Consider the following 26,574-nt stretch of genomic DNA (forward strand, 5'->3'; position numbering starts at 1 on the left):
CATCCTAAATTCTAGTGAATACAAGCCCAGTCGACACATTCTTTCATCATATGACAGTCCCGCCATCCCGGGAATTAACCTGGTGAACCTACGCTGGGCTACGTCAATAGCAAGAATGTCCTTCCACAAATTAGGGGACCAAAACTGCACACAATACTCCAGGTGTGGTCTCACCAGGGCCCTGTACAACTGCAGTAGGACCTCCTTGCTCCTAAACTCAAATCCTCTCACAATGAAGGCCAACATGCCATTAACTTTCTTCACTGCCTGCTGTACCTGCATGCTGACTTTCAGTGACTGATGTACAAGGACCCCCAGGTCTCGTTGCACCTCCCCTTCTCCTAATCGTAATATTATTTACACACCACCACCATAATGCAAGCGAGAGTTAGACCGTATTCTTGTATTCAAGAGGGAATTAGATAGAGCTCTTGGGGCTAACGGAATCAAGGGTTATGGGGAGAAAGCAGGAATCGGGTACTGATGGGTGTGTGGAACGAGCTGCCAGAGGAGGTAGTTGAGGCTGGGACTATCCCAATGTTTAAGAAACAGTTAGACAGGTACATGGATGTGAACAAGTTTGGAGGGATATGGACCAAACGCAGGCAGGTTGGACAAGTCTAGCTGGGACCACATTGCAAGCGTTGGAGAGGGTTCAGAGGAGGTTTACAAGAACGATCCCAGGAATGAGTGGGTTAACATACGATGAGCGTTTGTCGGCACTGGGCCTGTAGTCGCTGGAGTTTAGAAGAATGAGGGGTCCCCTCATTGAAATGAACAGAATAGTGAAAGGTACACAAAATTGCTGGAGAAACTCAGCGGGTGCAGCAGCATCTATGGAGCGAAGGAAATAGGCGACGTTTCGGGCCGAAACGTCGCCTATTTCCTTCGCTCCATAGATGCTGCTGCACCCGCTGAGTTTCTCCAGCAATTTTGTGTACCTTCGATTTTCCAGCATCTGCAGTTCCTTCTTGAACAGAATAGTGAAAGGCTTTGACAGAGTGGATGTGGAGAGGATGTTTCCACTAGTGGGAGAGTCTAGGACCAGAGGGCACAGCCTCAAAATTAAAGGACGTTCTTTTAGGAAGGAGATGAGGAGGAATTTCTCATTAAGGGCGGTGAATCTGTGGAATTCTTTGCCCCAGATGCCTGTGGAGGCCACAAGTCAGTGGATATTTTTAAGGCAGATATAGATAGATTCTTGATCAGTGCGGGTGTCAGGGGTTATGGGGAGAAGGCAGGAGAATGGGGTTAGGAGGGAGAGATAGATCAGCCATGATTGAATGGCGGAGGAGACTTGATGGGCCGAATGGCCTCAATTTACCCCTACCCCTTATGGTCTTCAGCCCTACCCTCTCCCCTACGCACAGGATGTCCAAAGATGGGTGTGAAGTGCATGGAGCAGCCCCCTTGAGATGTGCAGGAAGGAACTGCAGATGCTGGTTTAAACTGAAGATACACACAAAATGCTGGAGTAACTCAGCGGGACGGGCAGCGTCTCTGGAGAGAAGGAATGGGTGATGTTTCGGGTCAGATAGAAGCAGAGAAAGAGAGAGATTGACAGAGATACACAGAGAGTGAGGAAAGGGGAACGAGAGAGAGGGGCAGACAGAGAGAGAGAGAGGCACACACACACACACACAGACAAAGATAGAGACAGTGTGAGAAAGACAGAGAGGGACAGAGAGACAGAGAGACAGGCAGAGGCAGACGGAGACAGAGAGATAGACAGAGACAGAGACAGTGAGAGAGAGAGAGAGAGAGACAGAGAGAGAGAGAGAGACAGAGAGCGAGAGACACATGTAGAGAGAAAGACAGACAGAGAGAGAGAGAGGGAGAGAGAGAGAGATAGAGAGAGAGAGAGAGAGAGAGAGAGAGAGAGAGATAGAGAGAGAGAGAGAGAGAGAGAGAGAGAGAGAGAGAGAGAGAGAGAGAGAGAGAGAGAGGAAGAGAGAGAGAGAGAGAGAGAGAGGGAGAGAGAGAGGAGGGAGAGAGAGAGAGGAGAGAGAGAGAGAGAGGGAGAGAGAGGGAGATAGAGAGAGGGAGAGAGAGAGAGAGAGAGAGAGAGAGAGAGAGAGAGAGAGAGAGAGAGAGGGAGACAGAGAGAGGAGAGAGAGAGGGAGAGATAGAGAGAGGGAGATAGAGAGAGGGAATGAGAGAGATAGAGAGAGGGAGATAGAGAGAGGGAGATAGAGAGAGAGAGGTAGAGAGAGGGACAGAGAGAGGGAGATAGAGAGAGGGAGATAGAGAGAGGGAGACAGAGAGAGATAGAGGGAGAGAGAGAGGGAAAGAGAGAGAGATAGAGAGAGGCAGACAGAGAGAGGCAGACAGAGAGAGAGAGATAGAGAGAGGGAGACAGACAGACAGAGAGAGGCAGAGGCAGACAGAGAGAGAGAGAGATAGAGAGGCAGACAGAGAGAGGGAGAGGCAGAGAGAGAGGCAGACAGATAGCAACATGGAGGGACACACACACACACACAGGGTGACTGACCTGTTTGTGAAGGAGGTCAGGCTGTCGAAGCCAGGTCCCAGTCTGTAGGTACAGCCCAGACCACCTTGCCATGTTGTGGGGGCTTCAGGACCACCCAGGGAGCTGTGGGGAAACACAGGGGGGACTTCAACACCAGAGGCAGGACCCCTGTAACCCAGCCACACAAACAGGCCCTTCGGCCCACCTAGTCCACGCCGACCAGCAATCACTCCTTATTGCACTCACTCATAAATACATGTGATGGGAGCAGAATGAGGCCATTTGGCCCATCAAATCTACTTCGCTATTCAATCATAGAAACATAGACAATAGGTGCAGGAGTAGAGGCCATTCGGCCCTTCGAGCCAGCACCGCCATTCAATATGATCATGGCTGATCACCCACAATCAGTACCCCGTTCCTAGTTTTTGTTTTACATTTACCAAACCAATTAACCTACACACCTGCACGTCTTTGTGGAGTGTGGGAGATCTCGGAGCAAACCCACGCAGGCCACGGGGGGAACGTGCAAACTCCGCACAGACAGCGAGCCGTGGCCGGGATCGAACCCGGGACTCCGGCGCTGCATTCGCTGTAAGGCAGCGATTCTACCGCTGTGCCACCGCGACTGCCCTTTGTAGCATTTAATACCCTGATAGCTATGAGCATCAGCCTACCCCGCTCATAATTTTGTACAACCTCCCTCTACATAGAATTTACCGCTTAGAAGATCTTTACATATTCTCCCCCTCACCGTAGACCCATGCACTCTTGTTATTGATGCCTTCACCACGGGGAAAATATTCTGTCTAATAATATTGCAAGTCCCTGGAGTTTAGAAGGATGAGTGGGATCCTCATTGAAACCTGCCAAATAATGAAAGGCCTGGATGGATGGATGGGTGGATGTGAGGAGGATGTTTCCACACTATCCTACACACACGAGGGACAATTTACACTTAAACAGGCACCTGCAGTTCCTTCTAGAGTTGCCAGCAGTCCCGTATTAGCCGGGACATCCCGTATATTTTGGGCTAAATTGGTTTGTCCTGTACAGGGACCGCCCTTGTCCCGTGTTTGACCGCTGCTACTCGGGTCGAGGGGACTGTCGGGTCGTCCGGCCCCCGTCTCACCCGTCCCGACGTAGTGCAGCCCGTGGAGTGCAGCAGCAGCACCTCGCCTGTGGCCCCGTCGGTTGGTCGGCAGCCTGGCCTAGCTGTCCGACCTTTGGACCTTCGCTGACCACCACCACCCCTCCTTCCCACGGCCGATCATCAGTTCACGAGTTGGACGGGGCGCCGGACTTTGGGACAGTCCCCCCCCCCCCCCCCTCGCGCCCCCCGGGGCCAAAACTCCTCAGCTGGCCCGCCGGCTGGACTTTGTGTGCAGTCCAGCACCCGGGGCCAACTCATCATTCACCCAGACACGGCCCAGTCGGTCAACAAATTGCCGTTGGGGAATCAGTCCCATATTTTGACCTTTTGTCCATTATTTGGGAATGAGGAAGTTGGCCATCCCTAGTTCCTCCCTACACGTTTTCGAGCTGCCAGGGGAGGTTTGTTGAGGCAGGGCCTATCACATATCTTGTGACTCCCTACTTCATAGCTCATTGAAGGTGGCAGCCTCAGTAGACAGGGTGGAAAGGAAGGCACACAAAATTGCTGGAGAAACTCAGCGGGTGCAGCAGCATCTATGGAGCTACGAAAATAGGCGACGTTTCGGGCTGAAACCCTTCTTCAGACTGATGGGGGGTGGGGAGAAGGAAGGAAAAAGGGGAGGAGGATGAGCCCGAGGGGGCGGGGGGGGGGGGGGTGGGGGGGGGGGGTGGGAGGAGACAGCCCAAGGGTTAAGGAAGGGGGGGAGACAGCAAGGGCTAGCAAAATTGGGAGAATTCAACATTCATGCCATCAGGACGCAAGCAACCCAGGCGGAATATGAGGTGCTGTCCCTCCAATTTCCGGTGTTGCTCACTCTGGCAATGGAGGAGACCCAGGACAGAGAGGTCGGATTGGGAATGGGAGGGGGAGTTGAAGTGCTGAGCCACTGGGAGGTCAGGTAGGTTATTGCGGACTGTGAGCGGAGGTGTTCGGCGAAACGATCTCCCAACCTCCGCTTAGTCTCCCCGATGTAGATCAGCTGACATCTAGAGCAGCGGATGCAGTTGATGAGGTTGGAGGAGATACAGGTGAACCTTTGTCGCACCTGGAACGACTGCTTGGGTCCTTGAATGGAGTCGAGGGGGGAGGTGAAGGGACAGGTGTTGCATTTCTTGCGGTTGCAACGGAAAGCGCCCGGTAAGGAAGGCGTGTGGTATGCTAGCCTTCATTGTTAGGGGCATTAAGTACAATATACTGGAAGTTTTTGAAGTTGACAATGTTCGGCAAAATGACTGACCAGATGAGTTGCCTGGCATCTTCAAACCCAATGGGCTGTGCGGGGATTGGCGACAGTCCTGTTATGTCCGATTCATTCTGCCTGAACGCATAATCTGTGGACAGAGTGCAACTTTGTTAGTTTTTAGAGATACAGCGGTGAAACAGGCCCTTCGTCCCCAACGATCCCGCATCAACCAGCCGTATACTAGCACTAATCTACACAGTAAGGACAACTTATAGGGGCCAAATGGGGTGAAGGAAAGGCTGATTCCAACATTCTTCCCGCCACCCCGCACAAGAAGCAGCAAGGCAGACACCATTGTATGCAGATGCCAACAACTGTGTTCAGCTCTGGCTGGTCAACTTCTAATCTTGATGTGGACTCGATAGGAAGATAGGTGCCAACTAACCTGCACACCCGCACGTCTTTGCGATGTGGGGGGAAACCGGAGCACCCGGAGGTATATAGAAGCATAGAAACATAGACAATAGGTGCAGGAGTAGGCCATTCGGCCCTTTGAGCCTGCACCGCCATTCAATATGATCATGGCTGATCATCCAACTCAGTATCCCATCCCTGCCTTCTCTCCATACCCCCTGATCCCTTTTGATCCCTTTAGCCACAAGGGCCACATCTAACCCTCTTAAATATAGCCAATGAACTGTGTTGCCTCAACTACCTTCTGTGGCAGAGATTCACCACTCTGTGTAAAAAATGATTTTCTCATCTCGGTCCTAAAAGACTATTATCCTTAAACTGTGTGACCCCTTGTTCTGGACTTCCCCAACATCGGGAACAATCTTCCTGCATCTAGCCTGTCCAACCCCTTAAGAATTTTGTAAGTTTCTATAAGATCCCCCCTCAATCTTCTAAATTCTAGCGAGTATAAGCCGAGTCTATCCAGTCTTTCTTCATATGGAAGTCCTGCCATCCCAGGAATCAGTCTGGTGGACCTTCTCTGTACTCCCTCTACGGCAAGAATGTCTTTCCTCAGATTGGGAGACCAATACAGAATCCAGGCCGAGATCCCGAGGGCAAGATTCCAGGCCCAGGCTTTGGTCTGGAATTCAGGCCCAGAATTTAGGCCAAGAATTCAATCCCAGAATCTAGGCCCAGCGTCCAGGCCTTGAATTTTGGCCTAGAATTCATGCCCAGAATCCAGACCCAAAATTCAGGCCCAGCCTTTGGCCCAAGTCCCAAGCCTGGAATCCAGGCCGAGAATTTAGACCAGAATCCAGGCTTAGAATTTAGGCCAAGAATTCAATCCCAGAAACTAGCCCCAGGGTCCAGGCCTTGAATCTTGACCTAGAATTCATGCCCAGAATCCAGACCCAAAATTCAGGCCCAGCCTTTGGCCCAGGTCCCAAGCCTGGAATCCAGGCCGAGAATTTAGACCAGAATCCAGGCTTAGAATTTAGGCCAAGAATTCAATCCCAGAATCTAGGCCCAGCGTCCAGGCCTTGAATCTTGGCCTAGAATTCATGCCCAGAATCCAGACCCAAAATTCAGGCCCAGCTTTTGGCCCAGGTCCCAAGCCTGGAATCCAGGCCGAGAATTTAGACTAGATTCCAGGCTTAGAATTTAGGCCAAGAATTCAATCCCAGAATCTAGGCCCAGGGTCCAGGCCTTGAATCTTGGCCTAGAATTCATGCCGAGAATCCAGACCCAGAATCTAGATCCAGGTTTTGGCCCAGGTCCCAAGCCTGGAATCCAGGCCGAGAATTTAGGCCCAGGCGCCAGCTCGCGGTCCCAGGGCCTCAGCCCAGGCCGCTGGCGAGGGGGGGGGGGGAAGGGGGGAGACCCGAGCCCATCAGGGGGGGGCGTGGGGGGGGTATGGAGAGTACCTTTGGCAGGGTAGTAGGGAGTGAGCTGGTCTCCGAAGTTCTGCTTGTAGGAGCCTCTCTCGACGCCGGAGGGTGGCAGGTACCAGGAGTGAGGGTAGGTCTCGTTCTTGTCACTGACCCTGCCGTCGTTCATGTCCCCTGGGTCGGTGTAGACGACGAGCCCCACTGCGCCATATCGGGCTGCATTAATACCCTGAGAACCCAACATGACGTGACGTCAGTACTATCCCACTCCCCCCCCCACACACACACATCCTTGCAAGTCACAGAGTGATACAGTGTGGAAACAGGCCCTTCGGCCCAACTTGCCCATACCGACCAACAATGTCCCATCTACACCAGTCCCACCTGACAGCACTTGGTCCATATCCCTCCGATCCATGTACCTGTCTAACTGTTTCTTAAACGTTGGGATAGTCCCAGCCTCAACTACCTCCTCTGGCAGCCCGTTCCATACACCCACCACCCTCTGTGCGAAAAAGTTACCCCTCAGATTCCTATTAAATCTTTTCCCCTTCACCTTGAACCTATGTCCTCTGGGCAAGAGACCATGGCCATCTGTGAGTTTAGTTTAGGGATACAGCGCGGAAACAGGCCCTTCGGCCCACCGGGTCCGTGCCGACCAGCGATCCCCGCACACTAACACTATCCTACACACACACACTGGGGTCAGTTTTTTCATTAACACCAAGCCAATTTACCTACAAACCTGCACGTCTTTGGAGTGTGGGAGGAAACCGAAGATCTGGAAGAAAACCCACGGGGATAACGCACAAACTCCGTACAGACAGCGCCGATCGGGATCGAACCAGGCAGCAACTCTACCCCTGCGCCACCGTGCTGCCGTCCCGCAAGGGCCGCCACTCATCACGTTGTATATTAATTAGGGGATTGACATCATGACCGGGGGAGGGGCTCCGATGAGGGCGGCACGGTGGCTCAGCGGTAGAGCTGCTGCCTCACGGCGCCGGAGACCCGGGTTCGATCCCGACTACGGGCGCTGTCTGTACGGAGTTTGCACGTTCTCCCCGTGACCTGCGTGGGTTTTCTCTGAGATCTTCGGTTTCCTCCCACACTCCAAAGACGTGCAGGTTTGTAGGTTAATTGGCTTGGTGTAAATGTAAATTGTCCCTAGCGTGTGTGTAGGATAGTGTTAGTGTGCGGGGATCGCTGGTCGGCGCGGACTCGATGGGCCGAAGGGCCTGTTTCCGCGCTGTATATCTCTAAACTAAACTAAACTTGAAGTTTAGGTGACAACGAGAAGCTGGTGCCACTAGGGTGGGGGAGGGATGGAGAGAGAGGGAAAGCAAGGGCTACTTGAAGTTAGAGAAGTCAATGTTCATACCGCTGGGGTGTGAGCTGCCCCAAGCCAAATATGAGGTGCTGTTCCTCCAATTTACACTAGGCCTCACTCTGACAGTGGAGGAGGCCCAGGACAGAACATGGACCTCCTTACATAGCCTGCAAGCCAAGCCTGTCCATTCCCCCAACCCAGTAGGGTCCAAACTCGGTACAGACAAGCACCCCTAGTCAGGAACAAGAACAGGAAGGCAGATTATCAACTGAATGGTGTCAGATTAGGAAAAGGGGAGATGCAACGAGACCTGGGTGTCCTTGTACACCAGTCACTGAAAGTAAGCATGCAGGTACAGCAGACAGTGTAGAAATCTAATGGCATGTTGGCCTTCATTGCGAGAGGATTTGAGTTTAGGAGCAAGGAGGTCCTACTGCAGTTGTACAGGGCCCTGGTGAGACCGCACCTGGAGTATTGTGTGCAGTTTTTGGTCTCCTAATTTGAGGAAGGACATTCTTGCTATTGAGGGAGCCCAGCGTAGGTTCACCAGGTTAATTCCCGGGATGGCGGGACTGTCATATGATGAAAGAATGGGTCAACTGGGCTTGTATTCACCGGAATTTAGAAAGACGAGGGGATATCTTAAAGAAACATCTAAAATTCTTATGGGATTGGACAAGCTAGATGCAGGAAAAATGTTCCCCAGTGTTGGAGGAGTCCAGAACCAGGGGTCACACAGTTTAAGAATAAGGAGTCGGCCATGTAGGACTGAGATGAGGGGGTGGAAGATTGAGGAAAAACTTTTTTCCCAGAGAGTTGTGAATCTGTGGAATTCTCTGCCACAGAAGGCAGTGGAGGCCGATTCACTGGATGTTTTCAAGAGAGAGTTAGATGTGGCTCTTAGGGCTAACGGAATCAGGGGATATGGGGAGAACGGGGAACTGATTGGGGATGATCAGCCGTGATCATATTGAATGGCGGTGCTGGCTCGAAGGGCCAAATGGTCTACTCCTGCAACTATTATCTATGTTTCAGACTAAAACCCCCTCCCATCTTACCTTGTCCGCCCGTCCAGTGCCTCCATACTTGACAATGACCACCGTACCGTTCAGGTCAAGACCGTGCACCTCCGCCAGCTGTCGGAAGTCCTCCACGGTGCCCTGGTTAGCGTAGACCAGCTTGCCCTGTGAGATAGCAGATTGTGGAAGAAGGAACTGCAGATGCTGGCTTACACCGGAGATGGACGCGGAAACGCCGGAGTAACTCGGCGGGGACGGGGTGGAAGGAATGAATGGGGGGCTGTGTTTCGGGACAGGACCCTTCTTCAGGCATGAGAGAGACATGGAGACGTGGAAGTGTGAGGTCTGAAAACAAAACATAGAAACAAAGAAATTAGGTGCAGGAGTAGGCCATTCGGCCCTTCGAGCCTGCACCGCCATTCAATGTGATCATGGCTGATAATCCAACTCAGTATCCCGTACCTGCCTTCGCTCCATACCCCCTGATCCCCTTAGCCACAAGGGCCACATCTAACTCCCTCTTAAATATAGCCAATGAACTGTGGCCTCGACTACCCTCTGCGGCAGAGAGTTCCAGAGATTCACCACTCTCTGTGTGAAAAAAAGTTCTTCTCATCTCGTTTTTAAAGGATTTCCCCCTTATCCTTAAGCTGTGACCCCTTGTCCTGGACTTCCCCAACATCGGGAACAATCTTCCTGCATCTAGCCTGTCCAACCCCTTAAGAATTTTGTAAGTTTTCTATAAGATCCCCTCTCAATCTCCTAAATTCTAGAGAGTATAAACCAAGTCTATCCAGTCTTTCTTCACAAGACAGTCCTGACATCCCAGGAATCAGTCTGGTGAACCTTCTCTGCACTCCCTCTATGGCAATAATGTCCTTCCTCAGATTTGGAGACCAAAACTGTACGCAATACTCCAGGTGTGGTCTCACCAAGACCCTGTACAACTGCAGTAGAACCTCCCTGCTCCTATACTCAAATCCTTTTGCAATGAAAGCTAACATACCATTCGCTTTCTTTACTGCCTGCTGCACCTGCATGCCTACCTTCAATGACTGGTGTACCATGACACCCAGGTCTCACTGCATCTCCCCCTTTCCCAATCGGCCACCATTTAGATAAAACATCAAAGGGAATGGAGATCAAGGAAAATGTAGAACAGATCAATGTTCATACCACTGGGGCAGGGTTACTGCCTCACAGTGCCAGAGACCCGGGTTTTCGATCCCGACTACAGCTGCTGCCTGTCCCGATGAGTTACTCCATCTTCCAGATTGAGATCAAGCTGGGCATCGTGGTGTCGGAAGGAACTGCAGATGCTGGTTTAAATCGAAGGTAGATACAAAGTGCTGGAGGAACTCAGCGGGACAGGCAGCATCTCTGGAGAGAAGGAATGGGTGACGTTTCGGGTCGAGACCCTTCCTCAGACTGAGGGTCGGGAGGGAGGGAGATAGATAGATAAGGAAGTGTGAAGGTGTGACTATTGTGGTGTGGGCCAACGCAGGCAAGCTGGGACTTGCTTGGATGGGGCACCCGGGTTAGTATGGACGATGTGGGCAGAAGGGCCTGTGCTGTGCTGTTCCACGCTTGGAAAACTCACCATTACAATGCCCTTGGGAGCGAAGGCAGCAAACGGTTGCACCACCTCTGGATCCAGCTGATCTTGGGTGTAATTCACCTCCTTAATCCGAGACTTGTAAAGCTCTGCACCATTGGGGGCCACTGTAGGATGAAGCAGAGTGTTGGTGAATGTACACCGATCCCCGCACACACACACACACACACACACACACACACACACACACGTACACCGATCCCCGCACACACACGTACATACACACACACGCACACACACACACACACACACACACACGTACACACACGTACACACACGTACACACACACACACACACACACATCCCCACACACACACACACACACACACACACACACACACACACGTACATACACACACACGCACACGCACACACACACACACACACACACACACGACGACACACACACACACACACACACACACACACACACACACACACACACACACACACACATGTACACACACACACACACACACACACGTACACACACACACACACACGTACACACACACGTACACACACACACACACACACACACGTACACACACACACGTACACACACACACACACACACACACACACGTACACACACACACACACACGTACACACACACACACACGTACACACACACACACGCACACACACACGTACACACACACGTACACCGATACACACACACACACACACACACACACTCACACACACACACACACACACATGTACACACACACATGTACACACACACGTACACCGATCACCGCACACGCACACACGTACGCACACACACACACACACACCTCTCTCTTTCACACACACACACTCTCTCACCCCTCACACACACACACACACACACACATCACCGCACACACATGTACACACACACAGACACACACACACACACACACACACATACACGCACACACACACACGTACACACACACACACACACACACACACATCACGCACACACACACACACGTACACAACCCTGCACACACACGTACACACGTACACACACGTACACACACACACGTACACACACACACGTACACACGTACACACACACACACACACACACACACACACGTACACACACACACACACACACACACACACGCATACACACACACACGTACACACACACACACACACGTACACACACACACACACACACACACGTACACCGATCCCCGCACACTAATACTGTCACACACGCACACACATGTACACCCACGCACACACACGCACATGCACACGCACGTACGCACACACACGTACACACACACGCACACACACGCACACACACGCGCACACACACACTAACACTATCCCACACACTCGCACACACATACACACACACATGTACACTAACACTATCCCGCACGCACGCACACGCATGTGCACACGCATATATACACACACACACACTAACACTATCCCCCCCACACACACACACACAGTGGAGCAGCGGTAGAGTTGCTGCCCCACGGCTGCTGTCTGTACGGAGTTTGCACGTTCTATCCGTGACCTGCGTGGATTTTCTCCGGGTGCTCCGGTTTCCCCCCACACTCCAAAGTCATCCAGGTCTGTAATTGGTAGGCTTCGGTTAAAATGTAAATTGTCCCCTAGTGTGTGTAGGATAGTGTTAGTGTGCGGGGATCGCTGGTCGGCACGGACTCAGTGGGCTGAAGGGCCTGTTTCCGCGCTGTATCTCTAAACTAAACCAAACCTTGGTGATTGTGCAAGACACTAGTGATTGTACAAGGCATTGGTGATACACTTTAGAGATACAGCACGGAAACAGGCCCTTCGGCCCACCAAGTCCGTGCCAACCAGCACTATCCTACACACTTTCACAATTTACTATTTACAGTTTCACCGAAGCCAATTAACCTACAAACCTGTTCGTCTTTGGAGCGCGGCAAGAAACCGGAGCACCCGGAGAAAACCCACACGGGTCACGGGGAGAGAACGTGCAAACTCCGTACAGACAGCGCCCGTGGTCGGGATCGAAAACCCGGGTCTCCGGCGCTGTGAGGCGGCAACTCTAGTGCTGTGCCCTCGGGGGGGGGGGAGGGGTGCGGGGGGCGGAGGGGCGAGGAGAGGACGAGTGTTTGACATCACTGGGCCTGTACTCGCTGGTGTTAGTGCAGCGACACTAACAAAGGTTACTTGTGAGTGTTGGCTGATGCAGGATTCCCAAAAAGTTATTCTGCAAGTCGAGAGACCACCAGGAGCGCCGGGGAGATGGCAGCCCTGCCGGCAGAGTTTATTTATCCTTTTTCTTATTTTTTTAGTGGTTTTTTAAAACTTTTTTTCAAGTTCCTTCCTTCCCGGAGATGCGATCAATTTTCGGAGGCTTTGCGGCCTACCACCGCTGGAGCTGGAGGCCTCCTCGCGACTTAACATCGGGGCGGGTCCCTTGCCTGGGATCGCTCCCACCGCGGTCTGCGGACTTACCATCGAGAGCTCGCAGTCTCGGGAGAGGCCGAGTCGGGAGCTCCAACGTCGCGGAAGGTTCGACGGGCAGATTGGTGATTAGTACGGTTGTCAGGGGTTACGGGGAGAAGGCAGGAGAATGGGGTTAGGAAGGAGGGATAGATCAGCCACTTATAGCGTTAGTGTGCGGGGATCGCTGGTCGGCACGGACCTGGTGGGCCGAAGGGCCAGTTTCCGCGCTGTATCTCTAAACTCAACTAAGCTAAGCGATTGAATGGGGGAGAGTGGACTTGATGGGCCGAATGGCCCGATGACTGATGCTGAGGGGCGGGGCGGGTTCCTGCTCACCCACAGTGACCCGGTTGGGCCTGTCTTTGCGCGGGAAGGAGAGCAGCACATGGTAGGTGACGTTCCAGGCCTGGTCTAGGCCCGACTCTGGGTCTCTCCATCTCTGCAGCAGCAGCTGCACCAGGTCAACATCCCCTTGGGTGGTGGCCATGTGTGGCGTCTTGGACAGGGCCCTGAAACATGCAAAACATACCGGGCGTTAGCCCTAGAACACACGCAACATGCTGGCCCTCAGCTCAAACTCACGGCAGTGGCTCCACTTTAGTCTCCATCATTACAGACTGCACGCAAGCACGGCCCGGTGGCGCAGCAGTTAGAGTCGCTGCCTTACAGCGCTTGCAGCGCCGGAGACCCGGGTTCGATCCCGACTACGGGCGCTGTCTGTACGGAGTTTGCACGTTCTCCCCGTGACCTGCGTGGGTTTTCTCCGAGATCTTCAGTTTCCTCCCACACTCCAAAGACGTGCGGGTTTGCCGGTTAATTGGCTTGGTGTTAAAATGTCAATTGTGCGGGGATCGCTGGTCGGCGTGGACTCGATGGGCCGAAGGGACACACTGTATCTCTAAACTAAACTAAACACGCACACACTCACTCATTCACACACACTCACTCACTCACTCACAGTCGCACACAGTCGCACACAAACATATTCTCACACACGCACATACACACTTGCGCACACACACTCAAACTTACTCACACGCGCACACTTACACACACACACATACACACACACACACACTCACGCACACACACTCACTCACACACGCGCATACACACACACGCATACACACACGCGCGCATACACACACTCACGCGCATACACACACTCACACACACTCACACACACACACTCACACACAAACACTCACACACACACTCACACACACATATAGTCGCACTCAAACATACTCTCACACACGCACATACACACTCACATACACACACTTGCGCACACACACTCACACACATTCACACACACAGACATATACACACTCACACACACACACACTCACACTAACACACAAACACTCACCTCCACGCACACACTTGCGCACACACACACTCACACACATATTCACACACACATACACACACACACACATACACGCACACACTCACACACTCACACACACACTTACACACACCTGTAGTTGGGATCGAACCCGGGACTCTGACACTACAAGTGCTGTGAGGCAGCAACTCTACCGCTGCTCCACCGTGGGTGTATGGAACGAGCAGCCAGAGGAGGTAGTTGAGGCAGGGACACAAACAACATCACACACATTCAGACAGGTACATGGATAGGACAGGTTTAGAGGGATGTGGGCCAAATGTGGGCAGGTGGGACTAGTGTAGATGGGCATGTTGGATGGCATGGGTGAGTTGGGCTGAAGGGCCTGTTTCAACGCTGTGTGACTTTACAGCTAAGAGTGAATGTGAGGGTGTGACTAGTCATAGATTATGTTGGTTACTTGTCCGAGGCAGCCTGACATTCTAATGCATTTGACGGTGGGAGCAGCTGTTTTACAGAAACAAACTCTGACTCTCAAACCACAGACAGACGGAAAAAGCTGGAGTAACTCAGAGGGACAGGCAGCATCCCTGGAGAGAAGGAATGGGTGACGTTTTGGGCCGAGATCCTTCAGACGGGTACTGATCCTACTTTACTGAAGGCAATATGATACAATACTACTTTGTTTGTCCCAGGAGGGAAATTGATCGGTGCAGGAGTAGGCCATTCGGCCCGTCGAGCCAGCACTGCCATTCAATATGATCATGGCTGATCATCCCCAATCAGTACCCTGTTCCTGCCTTCTCTCCATACCCCCTGATTCCGTTAGCCCCAAGGGCTAAATCTAACTCTCTCTTGAAAACATCCAGTGAATCGGCCTCCACTGCCTTCTGTGGTGAAGAATTCCACAGATTCACAACTCTCTGGGTGAAAACGTTTTTCCTCATCTCATCTCAGTCCTAAATGGTCCACCCCTTATTCTTAAACTGTGTGGCCCCTGGTTCTGGACTCCCCCAACATGGGGAACATTTTTCCTGCATCTCGCCTGCCCAATGCCTTGAGAATTGTATATATTTCTATAAGATCCCCTTTCATCCTAAATTCCAGAGTGTACAAGCCCAGCCGCTCCATTCTCTCAGCATATGACAGTCCCGCCATCCCGGGAATTAACCTGGTGAACCTACGCTGGGCTCCCTCAATAGCAAGAATGTCCTTCCTCGAATTAGGGGACCAAAACTGCACACAATACTCCGGGTGTGGTCCTGGTGACGAGTGGAAAGGATTAGGGGTGTTCAAAGATTGGGGGGGGGGGGGGGGGGGGGATGAGCGGGAAGGAGACCCCACAACAGAAGGGGGAGGGGTTGTCCGGTTTGATAGCCACAGGGAAGAAGGACCTCCTGTGGCGTTCTGTGCTGCATCTTGGTGGAACTAGTCTGTTGCTGAAGGTGCTCCTCAGGTTGACCAGTGCAGTCTCAGGTCACAGGGAGAACGTGCAAACTCCGTACAGACAGCACCCGTAGTAGGCACACTCACACACACACACATATAGACATGGGTTTGCAGGTTAACTGGCTTCTGTAAACTGCCCCAACGGTATATTTAAGAAAGAACTGCAGATGCTGGAAAAATCGAAGGTAGACAAAAATGCTGGAGAAACTCAGCGGGTGAGGCAGCATCTATGGAGCGAAGGAATAGGTGATGTTTCGTGTTGAGACCCTTCTTCATACTGAGGGTCTCGACGTGAAACGTCACCTATTTCCTTCGCTCCATAGATGCTGCCTCACCAGCTGAGTTTCTCCAGCATTTTTCCACCCACGATATAGTTTGGTTTAGTGTAGAGATATAGCGCAGAAACAGGCCATTCAGCCCATCGAGCTCCCTGATATCTCTCTGTCCACCACCACCAACACCACCACAACTAACCTCACCCCTCACCCCCACCCCCCATCCCTCACCATCACCCCCACTCTCACCCCCACCGTGACCCACCGGAGGTTCTCCCTGATCCTCTCCTTGTCCACCTGGTCCATGAAGCTCTGGATCATCTCCTGGTCCACGTCCTGTGCCGGCTGATCCACCTTCGCCTCCTCACCCCCGCTCTTGGGAATGGCAAAGTGCCCCAGCAGGATGCCGGCCACCAGGGCAGCTGCCCCGGCCACCACGGCCAACACTCCCACGATCCACGACTTCATGCCTGGCGTAAACGCGCGGCACGCCACAGACGAGGGGTTCGAGCTGCCGAGAGATCCTGACCCAGCCGGGACAGTTCCCAAACCTTGCCGGCGTTTGGAGATCCTCCCGAACAAAGTCAGCACCAGCCAATGTCTAACCTGCGGTTATCTATTAACAGCCCAGATTGCCCGGCAGATAGTCTGACTGGCAGATCAACAACGAATGTATAAGAAATTATCTAAATGGTGGCCCGATAAGGGGAGATGCATCGAGACTTGGGTGTCATGGTACACCAGTCATTGAAGGTAGGCATGCAGGTGCAGCAGGCAGTGAAGAAAGCCAATGGTTTGTCACCATTCATAGCAAAAGGATTTGAGTATAGGAGCAGGGAGGTTCTACTGCAGTTGTACAGGGTCTTGGTGAGACCACACCTGGAGTATTGCGTACAATTTTGGTCTCCAAATCTGAGGAAGGACATTCTTGCCATAGAGGGAGTACAGAGAAGGTTCACCAGACTGATTCCTGGGATTGATGAAGCCGAATTTTAGTTAAAAATATAAGAAGATATTAAATTGACTTCTGGGCTAGCTTACAGCTTATATTTAGTCTCAAATTAGGCTTGCCTTAGGTTGTGGGTGTGTGAGATAATAAATCCTATAACATTGGAGAAGCTAGAGATATCTTTGAAGTAAGATGCCATAAACCAAATTACCTATGTTTATGGGGGAGGAGGCGATAAAGGAAGAGAGAAATAGATAGTCACGTCTTTGTAAACAAATGACCTATGTTTATGAGGGACCAAATGACAAAGGAAGCAGCAAAAAGAGCTAGGGTGATCTATTTGGACCTAAAGCAAATGGCCAATGTTTTTAGTATATCTTGTACCATGTAAACAAAAGGTTTGATGTGATGCATTCTGTGGAAACCTTTTCCTGTACCTCTGACCATGACTAAAGTCTGTGGAATGTGCAAAGGGGACAAAAAAACCCTATTTAAGGCAATGTAATTCTGTTGTTAAGAGAAGGGGACCGAGGACAGTGGAGTGTCTGTGTTGGTCACTTGACTGGAGTTCTCCCTCCCTTCCATCGGCCGATGTTAAGTAAAGTTTTGAACTGGTCTACCAAACAGTTTGTGTGGTGTCTGTTTATTAAGAAGCGAACCGGGTTTAGTAGTTAAAATAAGTAGCTTTTTCACAGCAGGCAGTGAAGAAAGCCAATGGTTTGTCACCATTCATAGCAAAAGGATTTGAGTATAGGAGCAGGGAGGTTCTACTGCAGTTGTACAGGGTCTTGGTGAGACCACACCTGGAGTATTGCGTACAGTTTTGGTCTCCTAATCTGAGGAAAGACATTCTTGCCATAGAGGGAGTACAGAGAAGGTTCACCAGACTGATTCCTGGGATTGATGAAGCCGAATTTTAGTTAAAAATATAAGAAGATATTAAAGAATAAGTTCACAGGGAAGTGTTAAGAAGGAACTGGAGATGCTGAAGGATCAAAGGTAGACAAAAGTGCTGGAGAAACAGCTGGTGAACGAGATTTACAACTTTGTATTGCCCCTGGAGAGTGGGGGGAAGCCATGTTTTGCCAGATCTACATTCCCAGGTTGGAGGAGCTTTGCTGGGGAGCCATAAAAGCTATACGATGATGGTGCTGGGACAAGAAGAAATTGAGACTGTTGAAAGAAACAACCAAGTGTTGCTAACAACATGAACTGCTGTAAAGATGAAAGATCATCGTCGCTGGATACATTTGATTGTCTGTGAACAGTTTGTGGAAACAAGGACGATGGGCTATTGATGCTCCCTTTATTCTGGGGTGGCCCAGCCCACATGGACTGAACTTTCTTCAGAATGGCAAACTTGCAGACTAACCCACATTTAAAGGATGGTACACACCTCCTTTTAAACAAGATTGAAGTCAAACATGACAAGCGCAGCAAAGATACCCTGACTACAGACAGTAAGAGGTCTGCAAAGGCCAGTTAAATCTACCTGTTTTTGCCACAACCAAGGCACTGGTGTATTTTTAGGAAACAGTATATTTGTGACAGGGCATTGTTATGTTGCAAATGCAGTGCCACACAAGAGAAGCATGAACCAGTTACACCAGCACACGGGGAATTCCAAATGAAGCCGAATAAAGGCTGAGCAATTTTTATGATCCTTTTCCTGTCCTATGGTAGTATCTTAGTGTCACGTCCGGGGGAGGTTGGTGGCCATTTAAAATGTTTGGAGGGACTTGTGGAACGATTGTCCACTATGAATTGATTGTGTTACTAGTGTACTATTAATTTGTCTGATGAGATGCTTATGTTCTATCGTATGTACTCAGCAAGGACTGTAGTTGTTATCAAAACTTTGATAAAAGGATGGAATGATGAAGCCGAATTTTAGTTAAAAATATAAGAAGATATTAAATTGACTTCTGGGCTAGCTTACAGCTTATATTTAGTCTCAAATTAGGCTTGCCTTAGGTTGTGGGTGTGTGAGATAATAAATCCTATAACATTGGAGAAGCTAGAGATATCTTTGAAGTAAGATGCCATAAACCAAATGACCAATGTTTATGGGGGAGGAGGCAATAAAGGAAGAGAGAAATAGACAGTCACATCTTTGTAAACAAATGACCTATGTTTATGAGGGACCAAATGACAGAGGAAGCAGCGAAAAGAGCTAGGGTGGTCTATTTGGACCTAAAGCAAATGGCCAATGTTTTTAGTATATCTTGTACCATGTAAACAAAAGGTTTGATGTGATGCATTCTGTGGAAACCTTTTCCTGTACCTCTGACCATGACTAATGTCTGTGGATTATGCTAAGGGGACAAAAAAACCCTATTTAAGGCAATGTAATTCTGTTGTTAAGGGAAGGTGGCTGAGGACAGTCAAGTGTCTGTGTTGGTCACTTGACTAGAGTTCTCCCTCCCTTCCATCGGCCGATGTTAAGTAAAGTTTTGAACTGGTCTACCAAACAGTTTGTGTGGTGTCTGTTTATTAAGAAGCGAACCTGGTTTAGTAGTTAAAATAAGTAGCTTTTTCACAACAGGCAGTGAAGAAAGCCAATGGTTTGTCACCATTCATAGCAAAAGGATTTGAGTATAGGAGCAGGGAGGTTCTACTGCAGTTGTACAGGGTCTTGGTGAGACCACACCTGGAGTATTGCGTACAGTTTTGGTCTCCAAATCTGAGGAAAGACGTTCTTACCATAGAGGGAGTACAGAGAAGGTTCACAAGACTGATTCCTGGGATGGCAGGACTTTCATATGAAGAAAGACTGGATAGACTTGGCTTGTACTCGTTAGAATTTAGAAGATTGAGGGGGGAATCTTATAGAACCTTACAAAATTCTTAAGGGGTTGGACAGGCTAGATGCAGGAAGATTGTTCCCGATGTTGGGGAAGTCCAGAACTAGGGGTCACAGTTTAAGGATAAGGGGGAAATCCTTTAGGACCGAGATGAGGAAAACATTTTTCACACAGAGAGTGGTGAATCTCTGGAATTCTCTGCCACAGAAGGTAGTTGAGGCCACTTCATTGGCTATATTTAAGAGGGAGTTAGATGTGGCCCTTGTGGCTAAGGGGATCAGGGGGTATGGAGAGAAGGCAGGTACGGGATACTGAGTTGGATGATCAGCCATGATCATATTGAATGGCGGTGCAGGCTCGAAGGGCCGAATGGCCTACTCCTGCACCTAATTTCTATGTTTCTATGAAAGGGTAAGGATTTCTCCAGGATCTCCAGTTTCCTCAGGTTTGTAGGTTAATTGGCTTGGTATAAATGTAAATTGTCCCATTTGATAAGGTCCCACATAGGAGATTAGGGCACATGGTATTGGGGGTAGACTGCAAACGTGGATAGAGAAGTGGTTGGCAGACAGGAAACAAAGAGTAGGGATTAACGGGTCCCTTTCAGAATGGCAGGCAGTGACTAGTGGGGTACCGCAAGGCTCGGTGCCGGGACCGCAGCTATTTACAATATACACCAATGATTTAGATGAAGGGATTCAAAGCAACATTAGCAAATTTGCAGATGACACAAAGCTGGGTGGCAGTGTGAACTGTGAGGAGGATGCTATGAGAATGCAGGGTGACTTGGACTGGTTTTTTTTTTTTTTTTTTTTTTTTTTTTTTTTTTTTTTTCAAAAAATTTATTCAATTATTAAAAAATAATATTTACACTACAATAAAACAAGCCAGAACCCACCACCATAAATACAATACAAACATATATCCATAATAAACTATTATACAATTATGATACAATCCTTATTGAGGATACATTCAACACCCTGCAGGTGACTTGGACTGGTTGGGTGAGTGGGCAGAAGCATGGCAGATGCAGTTTAATGTGGATAAATTTGAGGTTATCCATTTTGGTGACAAGAACAGGAAGGCAGATTATTATCTAAATGGTGTCAAGTTGGGAAAAGGGGAAGTACAACGGGATCTGGGGGTCCTTGTTCATCGGTCAATGAAAGTAAGCATGCAGGTACATCAGGCAGTGAAGAAAGCGAATGGCATGTTGGCCTTCATAACAAGAGGAGTTGAGTATAGGAGCAAAGAGGTCCTTCTGCAGTTGTATAGGGCCCTAGTGAGACCACACCTGGAGTATTGTGTGCAGTTTTGGTCCCCAAATTTGAGGAAGGACATTCTTGCTATTGAGGGAGCCCAGCGTAGGTTCACCAGGTTAATTCCCGGGATGGCGGGACTGTCATATGCTGAGAGAATGGAGCGGCTGGGCTTGTACACTCTGTGGAGTTTAGAAGGATGACAGGATATCTCATTGAAACATATAAGATTATTAAGGTTTGGACACGCTAGAGGCAGGAAACATGTTCCCAATGTTGGGGGAGTCCACAACCAGGGGCCACACACAGTTTAAGAATAAGGAGTAAGCCATTTAGAACGGAGACGAGGAAACACTTTTTCTCACAGAGAGTGGTGAGTCTGTGGAATTCTCTGCCTCAGAGGGCGGTGGAGGCCGGTTCTCTGGATACTTTCAAGAGAGGGCTCTTAAAGATAGCGGAGTCAGGGTATATGGGGAGAAGGCAGGAACGGGGTACTGATTGGGGATGATCAGCCATGATCACATTGAATGGCGGTGCTGGCTCGAAGGGCCGAATGGCCTACTCCTGCACCTATTGTCTATTGTGTGTAAGAAGATATCGTTATTGTGCAGGGATCGCTGGTCGGCGTGGACTTGATGGGCCGAATGGCCTGTTTCTGTGCTGTATCTCTAAACTAAATGAAACATCTTTCCTATAAGAGGCTGAACAATAGTGAACACCAATATCTAGTACAATAGAAATGTTTAGAGGGATGTGGGCCAAATGCAGGCAGGTGGGACTAGTCTAGTTTAGTTCATTGTCCCGTGTACCGAGGTACAGCGAAAAGCTTCTGTTGCGTGCTAACCAGTCAGCGGAAAGACAATACACGATTACAATCGAGCCGTCCACAGTGTACAGATACAGGATAAAGGGAATAACGTTTAGTGCAAGGTAAAGTCCGATCAAAGATAGTCCGAGGGTCTCCAATGAGGTGGATGGGAGGTCAGGACCGCTCTCTTGTTGGTTCAGTTGCCTGATAACAGCCGGGAAGAAACTCTCCCTTCTGTACCTCTTGCCCGATGGGAGAGGGGAGGAGAGGGAGTGACCGGGGTGAGACTGGTCCTTGATGATGCTGCTGGAGAGACACAAAAGCAACTCAGCGGGACAGGCAGCATCTCAGCATGTGGGTCGAGACCCTTCTTCAGGCTGGTTATGCCGCTGGCCTTGCCGAGGCAGCGTGACGTGGAGATGGAGCCATTAGTTCATAAGGAATACGAGTAGAACTAGGCCATTCGGCCCATCAAGTCCACTCCGCCATCCAATCATGGCTGATCTATCTCCCCCTCCTAACCCCATTCTCCTGCCTTCTCCCCGCACTAATAGAGAGTCGATGGAAGGGAGGTTGGTTTGCGTGATGGTCTGTACTGCCCCAAGCTCAGGTAGGTATGGACAAGAAGGGCCGAAGGGCCTGTTTCCACGCTTTAAGACTCTGGAAGTCAAAGTAAAAATGCTGACTGTGTATTTTGACCCAACCTCAGGCAGATAGTCCTTCTAATTGCTCGTACAATCAGCATAATAAACGCATCTATGACAGGGGCAGTGACCATAATATGATAAGTTTTAATCTGCAATTGGAGAGGGTGAAGGTCAAATCAGAAGTGTCAGTGTTGCAGTTGAACAAAGGGGATGATGATGAAGCAGGGACGGAAATCGCTATCAAAACATGGGCAGCCACGCGCGCGCACCCGAGGTTTCGGCCGTGGGCCCTGCGGACGACAACATCGGGAGCTGACTTTGTTGGTGACCAACTCCGAACTCCAGCAACAGCAGCTTCGTGGGGCTTCGATCCGCCCGTTCACCGGGGGCTTCAACATCGGGAGCCTTGATCGCCTCAGAGCGGCAATTTGACCGCGGGGCGTTGGATGAGAGGGCGTCTTATTGAAACGTATAAGATTATTAAGGGTGATGAAAGGCCCCGGTTGAAACATATAAGATTATTAAGGGTGATGAAAGGCCCCGCGAACAGGCCGGGCGATGAAAGGCCCCTCAAACGGGCCGATTCAAGCTCCGCTCTAATATATTTCCTCCACCAGGACGTCTCCCTCCTCCAATCACCGCGCTTCTATCCTCAGTCATACCCCCCTCCCTACTTCCGCCTCTGACCGACACCCCCCCCCTCTTATCCACCCGCTGAATCATCATGGTCCCCCCCCCCCCCCCTGCCTGCTGACTGACGTCTCTCGGCGCCCTCCCTCGATCATCAGTCCCACCCCCACTGTCTCGTGGAAAGCGGAGATTTTTAACAGCTTTTTTTTAAACTGTTATAAAATACGGATCACAAAACATGGGGGGGATCGTCCCCCACCTCCCAAAACATGGAGGGGACCTGTCCCCCCTGTCCCCCCCTGGGATTTCCGCCCCAGCTATGAAGGCATGAGAGAGGAGCTGGCCAAGGTCGACTGGAAAAGGATCCTAGCAGGAATGACGGTGGAACAGCAATGGCAGGAATTTCTGGGCATAATCCGGAAGATGCAGGATCATTTCATTCCAAAGAGGAAGAAAGATTCTAAGGGGAGTAGGAGGCAACCGTGGCTGACAAGAGAAGTTAGGGATAGAATAAAACTAAAAGAAAAGATGTATAACACAGCAAACAGTAGCCGGAAGCCAGAGGATTGGGAAACTTTCATCAGGCAACAGAAGGAAACAAAACGGGCAATGAGGGCTGAAAAAATGAAGTACGAGGGGAAGCTAGCCAGGAATATAGAGGCGGGTAGTACCTTCTTTAGGTATGTTAAGGGAAAAAGATTAGTAAAGACAAATGTGGGTCCCTTGAAGGTAGAAACTGGTGACATTATTATGGGCAACAAGGAAATGGCAGAAGAGTTGAATAGGTACTTTGGTTCTGTCTTCACTAAGGAAGACACAAACAGTCTTCCAGATGTACTGGAGGACAGAGGATCTAGGGACACAGATGAACTGAAAGAAATTTGCATTAGGCGAGAAATAGTATTGGGTAGGCTGATGGGGCTGAAGGTTGATAAATCTCCAGGGCCTGGTGGTCTGCATCCCAGGGTCCTCAAGGAGGTGGCTCTAGAAATAGTGGATGCATTGGTGATCATTTTCCAATGTTCTATAGATTCAGGATCAGTTCTGTAACGGGTATAGCTTGGACCCAATAGCAGCACAGAATCAGGCAGGTATAATTGGTAATGAACTTTATTACGATACTGTAACACAGAGTAGTAACACAGGAATGGGTACACCGTACTCACACAGAGGCTCAGGATTGAGCGAGGGTTCCGAAGAGGGGCAGGCAGGGGACGTAGTCGGGGTAGCGGAAGGTCCGGTAACCAGGAGATCCAACACACGATGCAAACAAATCAGTGAGGGACAGACGAAAGGGGAGTCGAAGCCAGGCAGGAAGTCGAGGAGCCATTGCAGGGATTCACCAAACAGCCCAGGAGAGAGGCAGACAAAAACCAGGAGGTACGGGACAAAAGGCTGAGGTGATATCCGGGAAGATGACGGGACGGAATGGTCAGGGGCAGGCAGGTTCAAATCCGTGTATTCAGTCAGGAAATCGCTGGAGAGTCTTGCATGAATGCTGAGAACAATCTGGCTCTGTGTGAGCGGTGAGGAGAGTCTATATACCGGGTTAATAGGTGATCAGAGGCAACTGAGTGCAACAGATTCAGATTCAGATTCAATTTTAATTGAGGTGTAGAGTTGGGCAACGAAATGCATTGAGGTTGAGGAGTGTTGGGCTGACGAGGGGAGTGGCAGGCAGGCAGGTGAGGAGAAGGAAAGACCGGTGGAAAAGTACTGGGAGGTGAAGTGGATGAGAATGAGGAGCGGGCAGACTGTGACAAGTTCCTGTGGATTGGAGGGTAGCTAATGTTATCCCACTTTTCAAGAAAGGCGGGAGAGAGAAAACGGGGAATTATAGACCAGTTAGCCTGACATCGGTGGTGGGGAAGATGCTGGAGTCAATTATTAAAGAGGTAATAATGGGGCATTTGGATAGCAGTAACAGGATTAGTCCAAGTCAGCATGGATTTATGAAAGGGAAATCCTGTTTGTCTAATCTTCTGGAATTTTTAAAGGATGTGACAAGTAAAATGGATGAAGGAGAGCCAGTGGATGTACTGTATTGGACTTTCAGAAAGCCTTTGATAAGGCCCCACACAGGAGATTAGTGGGCAAAATTAGAGCACATGGTATTGGGAGTAGGGTGTTGACATGGATAGAGAATTGGTTGGCAGACAGGAAACAAAGAGTGGGAAGAAACGGGCCCCTGTCAGAATGGCAGGCAGTGGTGAGTGGAGTGCCGCAAGGCTCGGTGCTGGGACCGCAACTATTTACAATATATATTAATGATTTAGATGATGGGATTAAAAGTAACACTAGCAAATTGGCTGATGACACAAAACTTGGTGGCAGTGTGAACTGTGAAGAGGATGCTAGGAGGATGCAGGGTGACTTGGGCAGGTTGAGTGAGTAATATAGAAACACAGAAATTAGGTGCAGGAGTAGGCCATTCGGCCCTTCGAGCCTGCACCGCCATTCAATATGATCATGGCTGATCATCCAACTCAGTATCCCGTACCTGCCTTCTCTCCATACCCTCTGATCCCACAAGGGCCACATCTAACTCCCTCTTAAATATAGCCAATGAACTGGCCTCAACTACCCTCTGTGGCAGAGAGTTCCAGAGATTCACCACCCTCTGTGTGAAAAAAGTTCTTCTCATCTTGGTTTTAAAGGATTTCCCCCTTATCCTTAAGCTGTGACCCCTTGTCCTGGACTTCCCCAACATCGGGAACAATCTTCCTGCATCTAGCCTGGCCAACCCCTTAAGAATTTTGTAAGTTTCTATAAGATCCCCTCTCAATCTCCTAAATTCTAGAGAGTATAAACCAAGTCCATCCAGTCTTTCTTCATAAGACAGTCCTGACATCCCAGGAATCAGTCTGGTGAACCGTCTCTGTACTCCCTCTATGGCAATAATGTCCTTCCTCAGATTTGGAGGCCAAAACTGTACGCAATACTCCAGGTGTGGTCTCACCAAGACCCTGTACAACTGCAGTAGAACCTGAAGTCCCTGCTCCTATACTCAAATCCTCTTTGCTATGAAAGCTAACATACCATTCGCTTTCTTCACTGCCTGCTGCACCTGCATGCCTACCTTCAATGACTGGTGTACCATGACACCCAGGTCTCGCTGCATCTCCCCTTTTCCCAATCGGCCACCATTTAGATAATAGTCTGCTTTCCTGTTTTTGCCACCAAAATGGATAAGTTGAGTGAGTTCACCAGGCACCTCCTCACTGTGATGGATACATGAAAATCTTAAAGTCCTTGTCTCTTCCCTCCTTGTTACCCTCTGCTCTGAGGCGACCTGTGAGTTCCCGATGAGGTCGTGACGCCACAGC

General features: G+C 50.0%; 1 protein-coding gene across 1 annotated transcript in view; it reads right to left on the reverse strand.

Moving 5' to 3' along the window:
* The window catches only part of naaladl1 (N-acetylated alpha-linked acidic dipeptidase like 1), a 39,368-nt gene extending 22,618 nt beyond the window's left edge, over positions 1–16,750 (reverse strand). Inside the window, exons 1-7 of the mRNA XM_055666204.1 lie at positions 16,414–16,750; positions 13,410–13,582; positions 10,603–10,724; positions 9,042–9,167; positions 6,690–6,882; positions 4,864–4,957; positions 2,492–2,593 (exon numbers count right to left, since the gene is read on the reverse strand). Of these exons, the coding sequence (XP_055522179.1) occupies positions 2,492–2,593; positions 4,864–4,957; positions 6,690–6,882; positions 9,042–9,167; positions 10,603–10,724; positions 13,410–13,582; positions 16,414–16,616 (1,013 nt within the window). The 5' untranslated portion in view covers positions 16,617–16,750. The remainder of the gene's footprint in view (positions 1–2,491; positions 2,594–4,863; positions 4,958–6,689; positions 6,883–9,041; positions 9,168–10,602; positions 10,725–13,409; positions 13,583–16,413) is intronic.
* Between the last annotated feature and the right edge of the window lie 9,824 nt (positions 16,751–26,574).

The sequence above is a fragment of the Leucoraja erinacea genome, unplaced genomic scaffold (assembly GCF_028641065.1).
Source record: "Leucoraja erinacea ecotype New England unplaced genomic scaffold, Leri_hhj_1 Leri_211S, whole genome shotgun sequence".
NCBI classification, from domain to species: domain Eukaryota; kingdom Metazoa; phylum Chordata; class Chondrichthyes; order Rajiformes; family Rajidae; genus Leucoraja; species Leucoraja erinaceus.